General features: G+C 38.5%; 3 protein-coding genes across 4 annotated transcripts; 1 reads left to right on the forward strand and 2 right to left on the reverse strand.

Moving 5' to 3' along the window:
* Positions 1-1,377: 1,377 nt before the first annotated feature.
* Positions 1,378-9,714, reverse strand: snap47 (synaptosome associated protein 47). 2 transcript variants are annotated; one of them, XM_055032792.1, is made up of 5 exons: positions 9,515-9,714; positions 8,870-9,391; positions 7,314-7,813; positions 6,900-7,024; positions 1,378-2,671 (listed from the first exon to the last, which is right to left on the reverse strand). In XM_055032792.1, the coding sequence occupies exons 2-5, from the start codon at positions 9,364-9,366 to the stop codon at positions 2,525-2,527; spliced, it is 1,269 nt and encodes a 422-aa protein (XP_054888767.1). In that variant the 5' UTR covers positions 9,367-9,391; positions 9,515-9,714; the 3' UTR covers positions 1,378-2,524. The 2 variants fall into 2 exon arrangements, with proteins under 2 accessions (XP_054888767.1, XP_054888766.1); XM_055032791.1 differs by having other exon boundaries at positions 8,870-9,714.
* An 854-nt stretch (positions 9,715-10,568) lies between these two features.
* On the forward strand, positions 10,569-14,250 carry jmjd4 (jumonji domain containing 4). The gene is made up of 6 exons (XM_055032790.1): positions 10,569-11,218; positions 11,323-11,488; positions 12,045-12,170; positions 12,272-12,539; positions 13,538-13,684; positions 13,775-14,250. The coding sequence occupies exons 1-6, from the start codon at positions 10,966-10,968 to the stop codon at positions 14,108-14,110; spliced, it is 1,296 nt and encodes a 431-aa protein (XP_054888765.1). The 5' UTR covers positions 10,569-10,965; the 3' UTR covers positions 14,111-14,250.
* Positions 14,251-14,270: 20 nt separating this feature from the next.
* On the reverse strand, positions 14,271-16,851 carry iba57 (iron-sulfur cluster assembly factor IBA57). The gene is made up of 3 exons (XM_055032798.1): positions 16,493-16,851; positions 14,999-15,348; positions 14,271-14,884 (listed from the first exon to the last, which is right to left on the reverse strand). Exons 1-3 carry the CDS (start codon positions 16,849-16,851, stop codon positions 14,493-14,495), a joined length of 1,101 nt encoding a protein of 366 aa, XP_054888773.1. The 3' UTR covers positions 14,271-14,492.
* Positions 16,852-16,992: the final 141 nt, after the last annotated feature.

Raw genomic sequence — 16,992 nt, forward strand, 5'->3', positions numbered from 1 at the left:
AACCACGCCAGCGTGTAGTCTGTTTCCCTAAGCTTTTTCTTTTCTTTTTTTAAAGGTTGGAATTCAAGAAACCATGTGCCGTGCTTCTGAAGTTCGGAACTTCCAAACATTTCACTGTTTATCAGTGGAATCAACAAAATAAATGGCCCACAATTAAATCACTCTCATCTGGGCAAGAATATTTATGGTGTCATACAAGAGTAAGAGCTCTGTGTTGTGCTAAGTGTTTTCATGATCCAATTTTTCATGGCAGTGATAAGTTTACGCTCACTGGGACCAGACTGGAATGAGACTGTCTGCCTTCTTTTGAATACCTCTCTTTTAATACCAAGTTCTATGGCACAAAATGTTGATCATGTTAAGGTCAAAATGTCATTACAAAAATTAAACTGCTTTAATAGATTTTCATCACTTAAAACCTAAACAACAGCCACATAATGGAAGATGTCTAAGACCACAATTTACACAAATAAAATCATGCCTTTTATATGATGTCAACTTCCACTAAAAGTTTTGTAATTAGCATTTTAACTTGTTGATAAAATCTGTTCACAGAGTAATGTAAACATCTTCCAAAGAAGTTAAAACCATGTTTATGGTAATTTTCTCTGTGTAAATAGGACTTTTTGCGAACAAGTTTGAAACTTTAGCATTAGTATTCCTGCAGCTGGTAGCAATAGCAAGCACAGACCATCTGGGTTGGTTTTCAGACCTCACTGCTCATGGAAAATACATGTTTACATACAAAATATACATACTTCATACTGTGATTTATAAATGTAAAACATTATGACACAAATGTAAACTTTTACAACACTTTGGCATTAGGGTATTGGCTACACTAATTTGGTGGGAATATATCAATTTGATGACGTTTTCTTTTTAATTGTGTTCCAATTTGTGGCTCACAATGCTTAGTTTTTATTTTACCTCTGAAAAAAAAAATATATATATATATTTTTTTTTATTGACCAGGCAGTGGAAACTTGCAGAGAATTGGCAATCATATAAAATGTTTCTCTTGGGTATCAGCGCTGAATAAAATGGTGGCCCAAGGCATTGAAGTTTGAACGTTCATAAAGTGAAAATGTTGCTAAAAATGAAAAGCAATTAAGACCAGCTTAAAGTAAGACATGTTAGTGGTATTACATAATAAAATAATTTAAATGATATTAAGCAGTTTTATGTCAAAAGACGTTATTGGCTTGTATTGATTTCCTACTTCACTCAATGGAAGTAGGCAAGAGGAGTGAAGAAAATCAATGAGCAGTAAAAAAAAAAAGAAGAAAGTTCTGCAGACAGCAACTGTAATAAGTAATAATGTAACAGTTACTTTAACAAACCATTCAATGTGCTAATTAGAGGTTCCACAAAAACTTAAAAGTTAAAAATATGTATATTTGATGATCTTATTTCAATTTTATTGCACATGTTATGCTATTCAGTGCATACAATAGAAGTGAAATTAGGTTAATCTTACTGATATTTGAAGCTAATTACTTATTTACATCCAATGACAAATTAAGTTAACAGTAGAAATAGACATAGGTAATTTCAGAAGTTGCTATACTGCTTCAAAGGTACAGTACTTTGACATGCTCCAGTTTAGGTCAATTTTTTATCTCATGACACACATAACCTCTCTCGCATTTTCTTTCACAAAAACAGACAAAAAAAAATCACCCAGAGCATATAAAAATGTAAAAGGTTAAAACATAAAAGTTCAGAGTTTGAAAAACAAAGGATACATAATGTTAACATAACATAACATAAATTAATCTTACAGATAAATGTGTAATTTCTCTCTTTTCATAGAATGTACAAAGTTTCATTAGTGTTCAACTATATATTGATTTTTTTTTCAAATAACATTTTCCCTTATTTCTGTAAAATAAGTCATACTGACACATGCATAAGAAAGAGACAGAGACTCTTTTTCAAAAAGTGAAACATAACCTGAGAAACATAACATTGAATTATTACAATACATTATCTAGAACAAATGCATCACTGGGAAGAGAGAAGTTAACTGTATCCTTCCAAATCATAAAAATCATAAAATCATGAAATCAGAGAAGTTAACTGTATCCTTCCAAATCATGAAAAAAAAAGAGACTACAAGGCTGGAAGTGATGTTTTTGAAATGTTAAACTCTGATTTGGCAAACGGAAACTCATACATTAAAAGAAAATACATTTTAAACAGCTAAATAAATAAAGATTGAAAACAGTATTTTGTTAAAGAAGTAGTGCAAACTTTGGAAGGTATGTGTTGCCTAATTGCATTGAAGAGCCAAAGTTCTATTTTCACAGCAAGTAATATTTAAACTAGACTTGTGGGGACACCTCAGGATCGCCCTACAAATTAGAGATCCATCCAGTTACATCTTTAAGTAGCACTAAATCTTAAGGACTATCAAGACTGCGTGCAGCAGATATGCACTCAGTTTTTAATGCTTTCTTCAAGCAGAAGGCCATCTAAGGCACATCACGAAGCGACATGCTTTTTTTTCCAAGTCTTTCCTCTACAGCAGTCTTTTCATGCGACATGTGTGCTTCCCAATGTGCATGGTGGCTCGGTCTGTTGAGCTCGTCAGGACGTCCAGGACCTCGTCCTGGCGTTCCAGCTCCGACTCTGCCTCCAGTGCAAGGTTCTTTAGCTGCATCAGCATCTGCTTACAAACATAACACCACACAGAAGGATATATTCAGTTGGGTAAATATTTTCACATTTCAGCCTCCTGAGAGCACGAGTAACCATGTAACAACATACCGGGATGACTATTTCAAAATCACTAACCAAGAGAGCAGTTTTTTAGAGTCAGGGGCGCTATATGGGGCGGGGGGGTTATTAGATTATAATAAAAATCAGCCTTTTGTCAGACCAGATATTGTGGATATATCCTGCCTTATCTTACATTTAAATTACAGATATCTGTTGAACCATTCCCTCCTAAATGAAATTAAAGCTGCAGTATGCATCTTTTATTAACAAAAAGTACATATTTGTTGAGAGTGTCAATATGTTGAGAGACTATCTGAGAATCATTTAATTAATCTGCCTTCTCCCAGTAAAACAACCAATCAGAGGTACAAGATGGGTTTTAGCACTGTAGCTCATAATCTTTAGCTGTCAGTAATAGGTCAGGGAGGAGCTGGAGGAGATTTGTGTTTTCACAGATTATCTGTCGCATAACAAACTGTCATGACAAGAAAGCAAGGCAGTTGAATGCCCTCAAAATTGTGCTGCTTTTTGCATAAAAGAGATACAAAATGTGATTGAGGTAAAACGGCTGACAGTTCTCCAAAGGAAAATGCATAAATAAGTAGAAACCAAGGTAATAACAATTTTACAAACTAGAGTCTTCCAGTGTGAATATTGCCTTACACCCATATGGGTTATAACAACATCCCCAAGCATTTGTCATCTAACAGAGCACTGTTTTACCAAACATCCAGAGGATATAACACAATGGTACTCCTTGTAATCGCAGACATCCCTGTCCACCCAGACTGACTATTATTTAATTAAAAAAAAAAACCCAGAAGGCCCAGGGCAGGGGCAAGCAGCAGATATGCACTCAGGTGGAAGAATCTTACATTCTAGAAGGTAAAGGTCTGCCTACATTTTTTACCTCAACCCTTTACATTAAGCCAGAGATGGAATTGATTTGAATCACAGCATATTCTTTGGCCAATCTGACTGCATTCTGGCTATTTTTAAAAAAGGAATGGGCAAAAACTGCAGTCCCTAGACCCCAAAAGAATTTCTTTGTTTCACATTGTACATGTGTTTCATGTTGGTCTATAAAATTCCAATAAAATCCTTTGAAATTTGAAATCATTATGGCAAAAATGTTTGAAAAACTTTTATGGGTATGAATACTTTTTAATAGGCATAGCATTTTCGACTGGGTGTTAAAATGTCTGCAAATACATTGGGCATCAGTCTTAATTTAAAGCACTATAATCTTTTTCTTTAGCTCTCAAGGAATATGTTTTGATGTTCAATGTCTGAGGATCTATGATGCAATAAGTTAACACTGAGGATATAAAGGGTATTCAGCTGCCACAGCTTGCCAACACAGCAAGAAAGAAGTGCTATCTTCTCTCAGGGGAGTGTTGTTTATGTACTACTTTCTGTGAGTTTAGGGAATATTGTGACTACATGTCCACGGTCTAAAAACTGTTTGTGATGACTAATGGGAGGACAGTTTAAATATACTGCACTCTGCCACACAAAACTCAATAAACACTCACTTCAAACTTTACCAAACTGTCTAGCTTGTATTATTTTATACACACTCACGCAAACCATGCTCGTGTAGCAGCTGAGATGATGTCAGATTTTCACCAACTGCTTTCTGTGGACATTCCACATGGGCATGAAAACAGTCACAGGCAACAAACTAGAAAGCAGATAATGTCAATACACTCCAAGAAACACGTGCTTTTACTCCACTCAGGTCTGTGACTTCACACTCTAAACTAAAATGACATGACAGCGTCATGCCTTGCAGTATTTTCAGTAATTGCTTACACAATAGCGAGATTATAAATCATGAAAAAACCTCCAAAATTAAACATTTAGGCTACAGCTCACAGAATAATATGAGTGAAAATTGTTGAGGTAGTTTAGACATGAAAAACTGAAAAACGAATAAAAACTTCAACACATTACAGGTCTGCATGGAACAAAAGATTTTTGTGTCTCAAATAGTAAATAGATTTTATGGTTCATCACATTTATTTTGTAGTAAATGTTCAACATTCAGACATGGTTCAGTTTCAAAAGTTCCGTTTTGTACTGATCTATGACATGATTGCTAGTTTACTGACTTTTTGCAGATTAAGTGCAGAAGTAGTAAGGGAAAAAGTTAAGAGCGTGATGTCCTTGCAAAAGCAACATTTAAGCAAATCCACACTATTCTGATTTAAGTTTTGCCATATTAGTGAGGCAATAATATTTATCTTCTTCCAGTCTAGTGTTAAACCAAATATATATTCTTTATTCTTAATTCTACTTTTACTAATGCCTTGTAACTCCCCCCATACGGCAGTGCAGTGTAGGTATCAGCACTTAAATCAGGCCTCGGAACAGCGAGCCTAAATACACTGTCTAAGACGGTGTATCTAAGACGAGATTGTCATCTTGAATTACGTTAGGAGCGTAGTGTGTGCACTAGTACTGCATAGTGTCCTGGAACTGGCAGCCTGTGAACCCTTATCAGCAGAGGACAATAAAACATTTGAAAGCACAATGGCCAAGCTGAGCTTTATGGCCAGCCCAGTGCTGGAAATGGTTTCAAACGTTTATTTAAGACATAGCTTTTACGCCAAAGCAGCAGCGAAGCGCTGTGTAATATTTAACTAAATTTATAGTGAAGGGTCATAACAGTGAATCACAGGGATAGGAGAATAGTCATGAAGTGTGTTCAAAGAATACTGTAACACCATCAGGAACTCTTGTAGACTTGTCAAACCTAAGACTTTGAGAAATGTGTGGCCCAGGGAGCTTTGGGGTCTTCAGTTTTCTGGCTTCTCTGGAATCACACACGCTATCACATGACTTTGAACTGAGTACTAGAGTCTTTAACTGATCTGCCTTTTTTTAGGTATGCTTTCATAGTACATTGTCGACTCGATTCACCTTTTCCATTCAGAACTGCCTTACATTTTTATGGCATAGAATCAACAAGATGTCAGAAACATTTCTCAGAGATTGTGATTTATATTGACATGATAGCACCCTCCAGTAGCTGCGGATTTATTGACTGCACATTAATGATGCTAGTATGCCGTTCCACAACATCCCAAAGTTGTTTTATATTACAGAATTGGTAACCCAGGAGACCATTAGCATAGAGTAAAACTCACTGACTCTTTTGAGATAATCTGATACTTTGTATGCTGCTATAAGTAGCCATTAGAAGATACTCTGTGGTCATAATGGGATGGAAATGGTTAGCAACCACACTAGAAGTAGACCGTGGAGTTCTTCTCGGCTACCATCAAAGCCTTTTTTGCTAACATACCTAGCCCTCCTTGAATACTTTCTTTTTATTTTAGACAGTATCATATAAATCTCAGAGATGAATGTGCATGATAACCCTGCAGATCTAATGTTTCTGAAACAGTACCGTTCATCTGGCCCCAACATGAATGCCATGTTAAAAGTGTCTTTGACCTTCTTTCTTCCACATTTTATTGCTTCCTGTATGTAGATGCCTGGATGCAATAGATGGTTGCCACATAATTGACTGATTTCAAGCAAATGAACAAGTGTACTTAAAACAGCGGCCATTGAGTGTATGCAGTAGGTAAATCTTACAGTCATTCATTTATTTTAGTCTTACATGTTTCAAACTTATGGAACAAGGCAAAAATGGGTGACTGTAAGTTTCACATGTAATTTCAAGATCTCAGCAACCTCAAGCAGTGAGTCACAAACATAAGAAAAAAATGTCAGCGCAATGCGCCTGAATTTGCGTCACTATTTAGTTCTTGCCACCACAGACCATGTCTGTAACAGCTCTCAGTGCTGTGAGGTACTGAATGGAAAAGGCACTGACCAAATAACTGACCGTACTTCTTTTCCTCTCTTAAACCCAGGATGGACTTTTGGTTTGTGGGCTCATCAAATAACATTTAAATACATGGGATAAAAAATAAAAATCATAGCAGAAAATTGTGGCTTGGAATGGAAACATAAAAATACATGTTGCTGTAACTGTAAGGTTATTTACAATAACAGCAAACGTCATTTTGAGACACTATGCAGACAACATGTGGGCTTTTTCAGCTCAGCCACCTGTTTTGTTTTTACAAATTCCCTGTTTAAGACCTCCATAGTGCAGCCATATTTTTTTAATACGGGGAATGGAAATCCAGCTCTCTCACCTGCTTGAGTTCCTGGGCCTCAGCCTGACTGACAGACGGCTGGAGGGCTTGCACCTGCAGCTGGGACAGCTCTCCTGCCGGGACCTCCACTGGGAGCTCTGTGTCTTGGCACTTCTGCATCAAATCTACTTCCATTGGGTGGAGGTGGTGAAAAAGTGCAGAGTGAATACAATATGTTGTTTATAAGAAAACCAGACAGCAAACTCTGAGTGCAGCAACTGAGGCAATCAGGGTGAATTGACTCATCCGAATATATTTTTGTCACAAAGAAACACCAATAACTGTGGTGAAATGTTTTTCAATGTGGATGCCCTTCTGAATGCTTCAAGCTGAGAACATAGATCATTACTGCCACTCAGTGGTCAGGGTAGGGTATGCCCAGCATGAGAAAAGAACAAAAAACATTTGCTTTACCGTCGTTCCAGATCGTCCCTTCTTTGTCAGGAGATGAAAGCGGAGTTGCTTTGAAGGCCACGTATTCACTTGTAAACTCCATCTTCTTTTTGTACTGCATCTCTAACACAGACATGGCCTCTGGCATCTTGGCTGACAGAAACCTGTAACATGTATCTGGTTTCCCTATGAACCGCTGCCTGACTGTGATCTCGTAGGGGCTGTGCACCCTAATTTCGTCGATTTCGTTGCGTTCAAATCGGTGGAGGAGGTGGCAGTTGGTGTCTCGCACCTCCAGCGAGGACACCAGCACCAGCAAACAACCAGGTTTCAAGTCCGAGTCTCCGCCTTTGGACACCACTGCAGGGATACTCGTGATCACTTTGCTTCTGCTGGACACTTTGCCTGCGGAGAAGGCAGCTGCAGCCTTGGAGGCATCCTCAGCCTTGGCCTCCTGCTGAGTCTTCCAGGGGAGTTTGCCGAAAGGCCACCAGGATGGAGACTCAAGTTCTGAAAGAAGTCTGAAGAGACACAGATAACATAAAGTGCCATGTAAAAGTACCTGTAACCTTTGTACTTTTTTTATGCTCTCTTATGTTATAGTCACAAACTTAAAAATGTTTTATTGAGATCTGACAAAACTACTGGTGATCAACTCAAAATAATATATAACTGTGAAGTTAAAGGGAGAAAATGTGTTTTCTATTAATAAACATTCTAACAAATAAAAATCTTAAGAGACGTTGATTTCTTTTCAGCCCCCTTTACTGATATCCTAAATGAAATCCAGCCTGACCAATTGCCTTCAGAAGACCCCAAGTTTGAAAACAAGAACCAGACATTAGAGCGCAAACATTATGAAGACCAAACAACTGAGTGGTTACACTATTCACTCCATCATTCAAACATTCTAAGAGAAAGGACAACTGCAAACTAAGGATAAAGTGATATGAAAATGTGGGCTGATATTGATATTCAAAATTAATACTGCTGATATGGGCAATAATCAATGTTATATATTACATTTTCCTACAATTTCGACACCATGTAAAACCGATCAAACCACCCATTTTGTTTCTCTGCTGAAGTTTAACAAACCATAATAACAATGGATGCAAAATATTAGGCATAACCAACACCTGTTAAGTACTGTACAAATATCACATAGCCAAACCCAGCCCTCTCCTGAAACACAAGTGGAAACAAGATCACTTTTCTTCCTCAACAGAAGAGTAGCAAGATTAAAGCCACTGTTAAGAAAAAGTCTTGAGAAATCATGCATGCAGCAGGACATCAAACATAAACTGTTAGTGCAAGATAAAATTGTTTTGGAACAAAGCAACCAACTGGTCCAGGAACGGGGTGACTTCATGTGCATCCAACAATTCAAAGATTATATTTGGGGGGGATAAAAAAAAAGATTTGCAAGCCATGTATCATTTTCCTTCCACTTAATATAGATGCACTTATTTGTGTTCATTTTTTAGTGATCTGCATGTGACTTACGTTGTTACTGTTTTCAGCTTTTATAGAAAAAATATAGTAAAAGTAGCTAAATTAAGAAAATTGATCATTACTTATCAGCAACACCCAGATCAGAGTCAATCTTCTCCAATCCTTCCATCATGTTGTCAAACTGCTCTCCCTGGTGGCTGAGGACTCTGCCAGTGTCCTCCAGTCTTCTCTGAGCTCCCGCTACAAGGCTGATCAGCTCCCTTCCCTTTGAAGGATGGCCCTCGGCCCCTCGAGCCTCTGAGGTGGGTGAAAGAAGCCGCTCTCTCCAGAAATGCTCAAGCACGTTAAAAACCACCACCCGGTTGGGCTTAAGAGAACCAAACCAGTGCTTGATGTTTCCCTCCTCCAGCACTGTGAGGGTGCTGAAGATGAAACTAGATGACTCCATCTTCATCTCCATGACACTGGACAGGCGGAAGCTGGCGAGACACTCCTTGCTCTGGCTTGAGATGAAGCGCACCATGGTCCTGGTGAGGGACAGGGTTCCGCTCTCCCACCTCTTCTCACTGTTCAAGTAATAAGAGCCAGGCCAGCTGTGGATGGGAGCATCCCGGCTCATCTTGAAAGCAGAGAAGCAAGTTCACCTAGATGAAAAGCAGACAGGTTTCAGAGCCAACATACATACGTTGCTGCTAGGCTAATCTACACAGTTATATTACGAGTCTGCTTTGCTGCGTGATCTACGTGTGTCCTGGTTAGGAACATACTTTCCTCAAAGTAAAGCAGGCAAACCAATGAACTCGGATTAGGCGCCTGATCAGACAAATTCCGTTTTGTCATCCACGCCACAAAATGCCATTATCATTAAAGTACCCTGCTTACTCTTGGCTAAATGTCTTTTCAACCTAACATAAACAGCGAAAACACCAGCTTGGGCATGACGTTACCACGTATTCTTCCGTGTAACGTTGTTTATCACGGAAGTGATGTCACACCCGGGTACGGGCGAGTTAACTTTCCGACTTGAAAGCAGTTCTAGATTTTTGTCACCTATTGAACAAACGCGAGCGTGTCCGCCGTATTTCGAGTGGCAAGTTAAACTTGTAAAGCAGCACAAGTACATTAGGTAAAACATCAGATCAGGGTTATATAATTTTGAATTATTCGTTTAAGTTTAAAACAGTTATCAGGGACGTACAAAACAAAGAAAAAATAAATATTACAAAGTACAAATACCATTAAACCAACAATGTCAATCAAAACAGACAAACATCTATAAACAATCTGCAACATTCATAATTTAGAAAATTCACTTTCAATAATTTATAACTTCACCTTAAATCGTTTACAATTTTACATCATTTACACAATTTCTTTGAAACAGTTTACTATTCGTTACAAAACAAAACAAAAAATAACATTACATGGCAGATATAAAATTCTTACTCGTATTCAAGTGGTAATCAATAACAAAAATGATCATAATGTCATTGTTATTGCAACTGCTTGTTAGGAATAACATTCCACAACTATGGTAAGCAATAAAAAAGCAAATTCCGTGTAATTGGTGAAGAGAAGTCAGCAAAATTTATTTTGCTTTAAATATTTGTATCTTCTTCGTTCCCACACATACACGCGCACACACAGAGAGAGAAAGGGAGAAAAAAGAGAAAGACAGAGAGAACCATAAGGGGATTGGCAGTTTGCATTAGGTTATTTGTTTATATTAAACACATTTCCATAAAATATCAAATAAAATGCAAATACTGGAGTCACTCTGATTTTCCTACATGCCACCCACAACATGGCGATTCCCTAACGTGAGGTCATGCACTCACATGCGGCGTTAGTTCGTCTATGCCTATGTCTGCACTACACAGTTAAACGTCACTGTTCTTGTGGTAGGGGTTCAATAACGAGTTATGACTACGACGGTCATTTTAATGGATACATCCGAGGAACCGCAGCCTTCGCGATAAAGAAACTAAATGCCAATGTTACTGACATAAGCAGAAAAGGTGTCGGTGTTATGTTTTCGTCGTTAAGAAATATTAGCCATATGGCGACCTGTTGTCGTAGTGAAAAAAAGAATGTATTTAAAATGTATTTGAATTTCTAATAAAACAGATGGCGGACGTATTCTAATTTGTTCACTCGCTTTTCGATGTAGCAGCTGGCTAAGCCTGGTAGCCTGTTAGCCGGGGTCTTGTTTACCACCATGGACAGAGAAGCGTACCACAACTGCAGCAGCCTTGTCAAAATGCCGCGACAGTCATATGAGCAGTTTTGGTCTTCGCATTTTGTTGACTACATTGACAAAGAGCTGAGCTACTCTAAGTTTTTCAGGAAGTATTTGCTGCCTAATCACCCGTGCATGTTCTCAAGAAGATTCACAGAAGACTGGAAATGTAGAAAACAATGGGTGACAGAAGAAGGCAAACCTAATTTTCAGAAACTGCTGCAAGAGTTTGGTAAATAACAAGACTATTTATTCATCCACAGTTGCAACGAACATCGTCATATTAACTGACTATTATTATTGTATTTTCTGTCCCACTTTATTTTTTTTTTATAGATGAGACTCCTGTCCCAGTTGCAAACTGCAATGCGAAGGAATACAATGCCAACCCCAAACAAGTAATGCCATTGAAGGAATTTATACATTACTGGAAGGAGTACATCCAGAATGGGCACTCATCACCCAAAGGATGCCTCTATCTGAAAGACTGGCATATGTCAAGGTACAGGGATTATTCAGAAGAATACAATTTCTCTTGTATATATGCATGTATAAGGTAGAAAACAAGATTGCAAACCATTTTGAAAAACTAAGAAAGTGATGAGATAGAAATTATGTATTTTTTTTTGTCTGAAATTCTTTAAACTGCAACATTATAGATACTGCTAAGCTGTCAAGTAGCTGCTTTAAGTTACTACTTAATGTAGCTGTCAAGTGCATCAAAATGAAAATAAAAATATATATTACAGGTTTTATTATATTAGGTTTTATTAATATATATTACTGGTTTTTGTTTCTCTATTTGAAATTATAGCAATGTTTTGTTATATTTTTGAGTGAATATAAAATGAAGCTGTGTTGTTTTATTTTTAGCTTAATTTGAAAATCTCATACTGTCCCACACCTATTCCAAGTTAGCTTGCTAATTATGATCAGATTACATAATTTACACATTAAGCAATACACAGTAAGCCCCACAGAATAAACCATCATAGAGGCAAATAAGGTGATGAACAAAGACATCTGGAATGACGTGGAATATGTATCCTATTTAACAGGGATTTTCCAGACCATAATGTTTACACTACACCAGTCTTCTTTTCTTCTGATTGGCTTAATGAATACTGGGATACACTTGAAGTGGATGACTACCGGTTTGTCTACATGGGACCCAAAGGCTCATGGTATAAAAATCTTAATGTATGATCCAACTATACTGATACCATAGGAAGGGGTTACCTTTTCAATCTCTTGGGGAAAACTCCATTGTACTTGTTGTCTCCAGGACCCCGTTCCATGCTGATGTGTTCCGCTCGTACAGCTGGTCTGCAAATATATGTGGCAGGAAGAAGTGGCTGTTGTATCCTCCGGGTCAGGAGGACTTTCTACGAGACACCCATGGAAACCTCCCGTATGATGTTACTTCAGCTGAACTGCAAGACAGAGGCCTTTTCCCACAGTTTGAAGAAGCTTGCCAACCGCTTGAAATAATTCAAGAGGCTGGTGAAATTATTTTTGTGCCAAGTGGCTGGCACCACCAAGTTTATAATCTGGTGAGAAGTGAAAAAAATATACATTATTTGTATAACGATGCATCTGAGTTAATTAGAATATGGCAAGGATATATTCAAAGAGTAATTTCATTCAAAAGTGAAACGAATCAGCTCATGACAGTCATATATTTCTGCCCCTTTTGAGTAATTGCATCAATGCGGCTGCATGGAAATCAGCATGCAACTACTGAAGTGTTAAAGGAAGCACAGGTTGCTTTAGTTTCTTCCAACTCATCTGAGTTGCTTGGTCTGCTGCCTTTCATAATTTTCTTCCTATTTTAACAATACCGTTTAGATTCTTTGTGGGCTTGAGGTCTGGTCAGTCTTCTGACCAGTGAAGCACAGTATCATTAACCAGGTATTGATTCTTTTGGCTAGGTGCCCAGCCAAGCTTGACTGTAAAAATTTGCGTCTCCTATATAACTTGTCAGGAGAGGGAAACTTTAAGTGCTTCAAAATATTGTGGTATATTCCCCTGCTGGAATTTGAATTGATAGAAGCCAGTAGACTGACACCAGCAGACCACATTGCTCCCCAAATCACCAGTGACTGTAGAAGTGTGACACTGGACTTGAACCCAGTTGAATTCTGTGATTCTTCACTCTGCCTCCAGACTCTGGGTCACCAGACAATGAATGTAATCATTATCTGAACACCAGATAAAAAGCAACACTCTTCTTTACCGAAATTATTCGTACTCCTTCCAGATTTTGTTATAAATTCATATTTTAACTTCATCAGCATGTTTCTTCAAAAAGTCAATAATGTTTTGGTGTGGCTTAACAAGTTGTTTAATTTACTGCAAAATCTGAGTCTTTCTTTTAGCTGTAACCAATAATCATCAAAATTATCAGAAATTAACAGAAACTAACACTGGTAATATTCCACTAAGAATCTTAGTTTCACATCTTGAACCAAATTATGAAAATAAATGAACATTTTTTATGATATCAAAGTATACAATTTAGCTTTTGTTTATATTTGGTTTTTTTTAATAGGAGGACACCATCTCCATTAATCATAATTGGCTTAATGGCTGCAATATTGACATCATGTGGCAGTTCCTACAGAATGAGCTGTCTTCTGTTCAGAAAGAGATAGAGGAGTGGAGAAACACAATGGATTCATGGCATCAGCATTGTCAGGTACTGTGTACATGAGATTATACAATCATTTGGAAATATGCAAGAAATGCTTAAAATGTGATAGTGATTATTGGTTGATATTTCCTCCAGGTCATTATGAAAGCCTGCTCTGGCATTGACTACAGTGAATTTGCTTCCTTTCTGAAAATTGTTGCTGAAAATCGGATGGCCTTTTTGAATGCCTGCTCCTCTGGAGATTCCTCTGATTACTCCCGGCATCTCTCAGAGACCCTCACCGCTCTTGGACCTTACCACGCTGCCTTCGATCTACAGAGAGTGGTCCACATTATTGAATGCCTACTGTGCAACGAGGACTTTAAGCGGCTTGATCATTCAACCTCGACTTTGCAACCCGAAACCTTGCTACAGCAGATCAGAGACACAATACAGTCCACTAGAGGGCAGCATCTCCTTTATCAGGAATAATTGTGCCCAACATCTAAACAAGTGCCACATTAAGTATAAAAAATGTTGTCATAAAGCAATGACATTCATTGCTGTCTAAAGTCCCGCTTTTGTCTGTTTGAATTTTGTTTTTGCCTGACATATAAAAAGCAGAAATAATAGTGTTTGTGTTGCTTTTATCTTCATTTTTTTTAATAGGCACCAACACAGCATCATCTTTTAGATATACAATTTTCTATCAATAATAAACAATACATAAGCGATAAATAAGTAGGTTTTGGTTCAGAAAAAAACATGTTTAAAGCAATGGCAGTGTAACAAACTACTTGAGGGTTTTGCCGGTCATGAATCTGTCAAATGTGATCCATGTCACATTTCAAGGAGCTATAAAACGACCTCCTCTTCAGTTAATTTTCACGTCTTTAGGCCACCAGTCTGGCACAGAGACCTCAAGTGTCACTAAGGTGTCGTCAGAAGACTTCAGCGTCAACACTTCTTTGGCGTGAGCAGTGCGGATTAGGCTTAGACCCAGCTCCCCGACGCCCGATCGGTGTTTACCAGCTGGCTTGCCCGACTGCGTCTGGAGTGCGGTTCCTTCCTCGAGTTGTTGGACCGGAGATGAGAAGCGCACTGGCATGAGGCGTTTCCGAATCACCCCAGTGTGATGAGTCCTGGCCGTGAGCTCCTGACCGATGTAGCAACCCTTGCTGAAGCTGATACCCTGCATGTAGACAAGGTTAGACTCCAGCGGTAGTGCGACTCCAGGGGGAAGATCGTCTACTCCCTCAGGAAGTCCTGCATGGAAGCAGAGGAAAAATGAAAGTCACAGAATATCAAGAGCATACACTAAGACTACTCAAACTCTTTATTGTTGTCTGACAAAAACTATCTTCTTAATCATTATCGTACCTATTGAGTAGCGATGTCTGTGGTAATCCACTGTATCTCCTTTTTGACAAGATGCAATGATATCCAAGGGGTTAAACTGATTTTGCAACACCAGTCTCCATCCCATCTGCACAGCTCGGGGATCAGCCTCCCATACCACTGCTTTTTCAGGGGCAGACAGCTCAGGTTTTCTGGTCTCTTGATCTGGGTTGCTTTGCTGTGAAAGTACTGCCCACACAGACAGCTCCGGACAGAGGCTGATGCTCAACTTTCTCCGGATCTTGTACACCTTCAAGTGTTTCAAGATTGAGTTCTCCACTGTGCTGTCACACTCCAAGAAAACACCATGTCCTCCTTCTGCTTCTTTCAGACTGGAGGGAAATACAGCAAGTATGTGCAGGCTTTATATTGCAACAATTAATAATTATATGCCAACTGGCCTGGATGAGGATCTGAAAATTGTGAGTTATGAGATTCCCTTTAAAAAATATATTTATTTCTACGCTAATTGGACCTCGGGTCTCCCTCATTTCCTGCAACTTCATTCACAAGTTTTGGCTTTGCAAGCATATCTACATAGAACTATTTGAAGGTCCCACCAGTTTAAGTTAAGATCTGGAATTGATTATTTTCTTGTTCAGCCATTCTGATGAAGATTGTTTTGTTGATATGAACAAAAAATATTCTGTGATGGAGAATGTAACATCCCATGTTGATTATTTTTAGATAACTGAATGATAACCTGGCTGTATAAGCTGTGTGCATGACAGGGATTAGTGGAAACAAGCCTACCAGGCCAAATAGATTGAATGGTGTTTGCATAGTCTAGCTATGCTTGCGTGAAATGTCTCTTTGGTGCGCATGTTCTTTATTTTTACTGTCTGGTGTTTCTGTGTCCAATTGATAACTTGTGCAGGGTGCACCCTGTGCCTTATCTAATGCCAGCTATAGTTCAGCCTGTATATCTGTAACTGAAGACAACAGAGAATAGCAAGAAAAGTTGCAAAATAACTTAAAAGTTAAAAATGGAAAATTCTCAATCATTCTGATTTATAAATTTAAATTATGTGTGTTGCATTTTGTTGTACCAAAGTATTTTTCTATATCCCGTTAAGGAACAGATCAACAGAGAGTGAAGCATTGGTTAATAGCAGGCCTAACAGTTTAGAAAAATGTTCACATAAATTCAGGCAAAACCGCAGTGTAATAGTTTAAATGAAAGCATATGAAGTGTTAACATGGACCAGTCTGACCTATATTCAGTTAAGAATAAGTTAAGACGCTCTTCGTTCAGTCTGACTGAGCTTGAGCTTCTTTGGAAAGAAGGATCGTGAAACATTTCAGCATCTACCAGGAATATTTACTTTTGCAGGACATGTTTTTCACTTTCTATACATGTCTGTTTCTCTCACTTACGACAAGCTCCAGGCCTGTCAGCAAAGATGTGTCACTTTATAGTTAATTAAAGGTGAGCAAATGAGAAATATTGAGCAAACAAGTGCAACAATTTCTCACCTGTACAACAGGATGTCATACAGGGTTCGTCCCTGCACATTCAGCATGTGTGAATACATAGCAGTGCACCCAGGCTCCTCGAGCAGCCTCATGTCATTGGTTATAATCCCCTGGAGAAACGGGCTTGTGTCCGGTCCTTGAATCTTCAACAGGGTCCTATGTGGAAGCTGGTAACAAACAAACTGACCGTGGCCATCTTTACCGGATTCCAGAGTGTACCCTCGGACCCGGATCCTCACTGGAGTTGCAGCTCCCCAGAGAAGCGTCTCGGACAAACCGTTGTGTTTTCCGATTTTAACACCGAGACTAGTGAACCCTCCCCGGATAAAATTAAAACCTACCATATTAAACGGCGACATAGCAGTGTGATAGTTATTTAAACTCTTTCAGTTACAAAGAATCAATCTGCATCACTGAGAACACAACAACCTACATCAACATAGAGGACGCCATCTTGGTGTCCCAAAATGCATTGCTCCAAAATAGCGTAGCACGAGATC

The sequence above is a fragment of the Poeciliopsis prolifica genome, unplaced genomic scaffold (genome assembly GCF_027474105.1).
Source record: "Poeciliopsis prolifica strain line A6 unplaced genomic scaffold, Auburn_PproV2 SCAFFOLD008, whole genome shotgun sequence".
In the NCBI taxonomy this organism is placed as follows: Eukaryota; Metazoa; Chordata; class Actinopteri; order Cyprinodontiformes; family Poeciliidae; genus Poeciliopsis; species Poeciliopsis prolifica.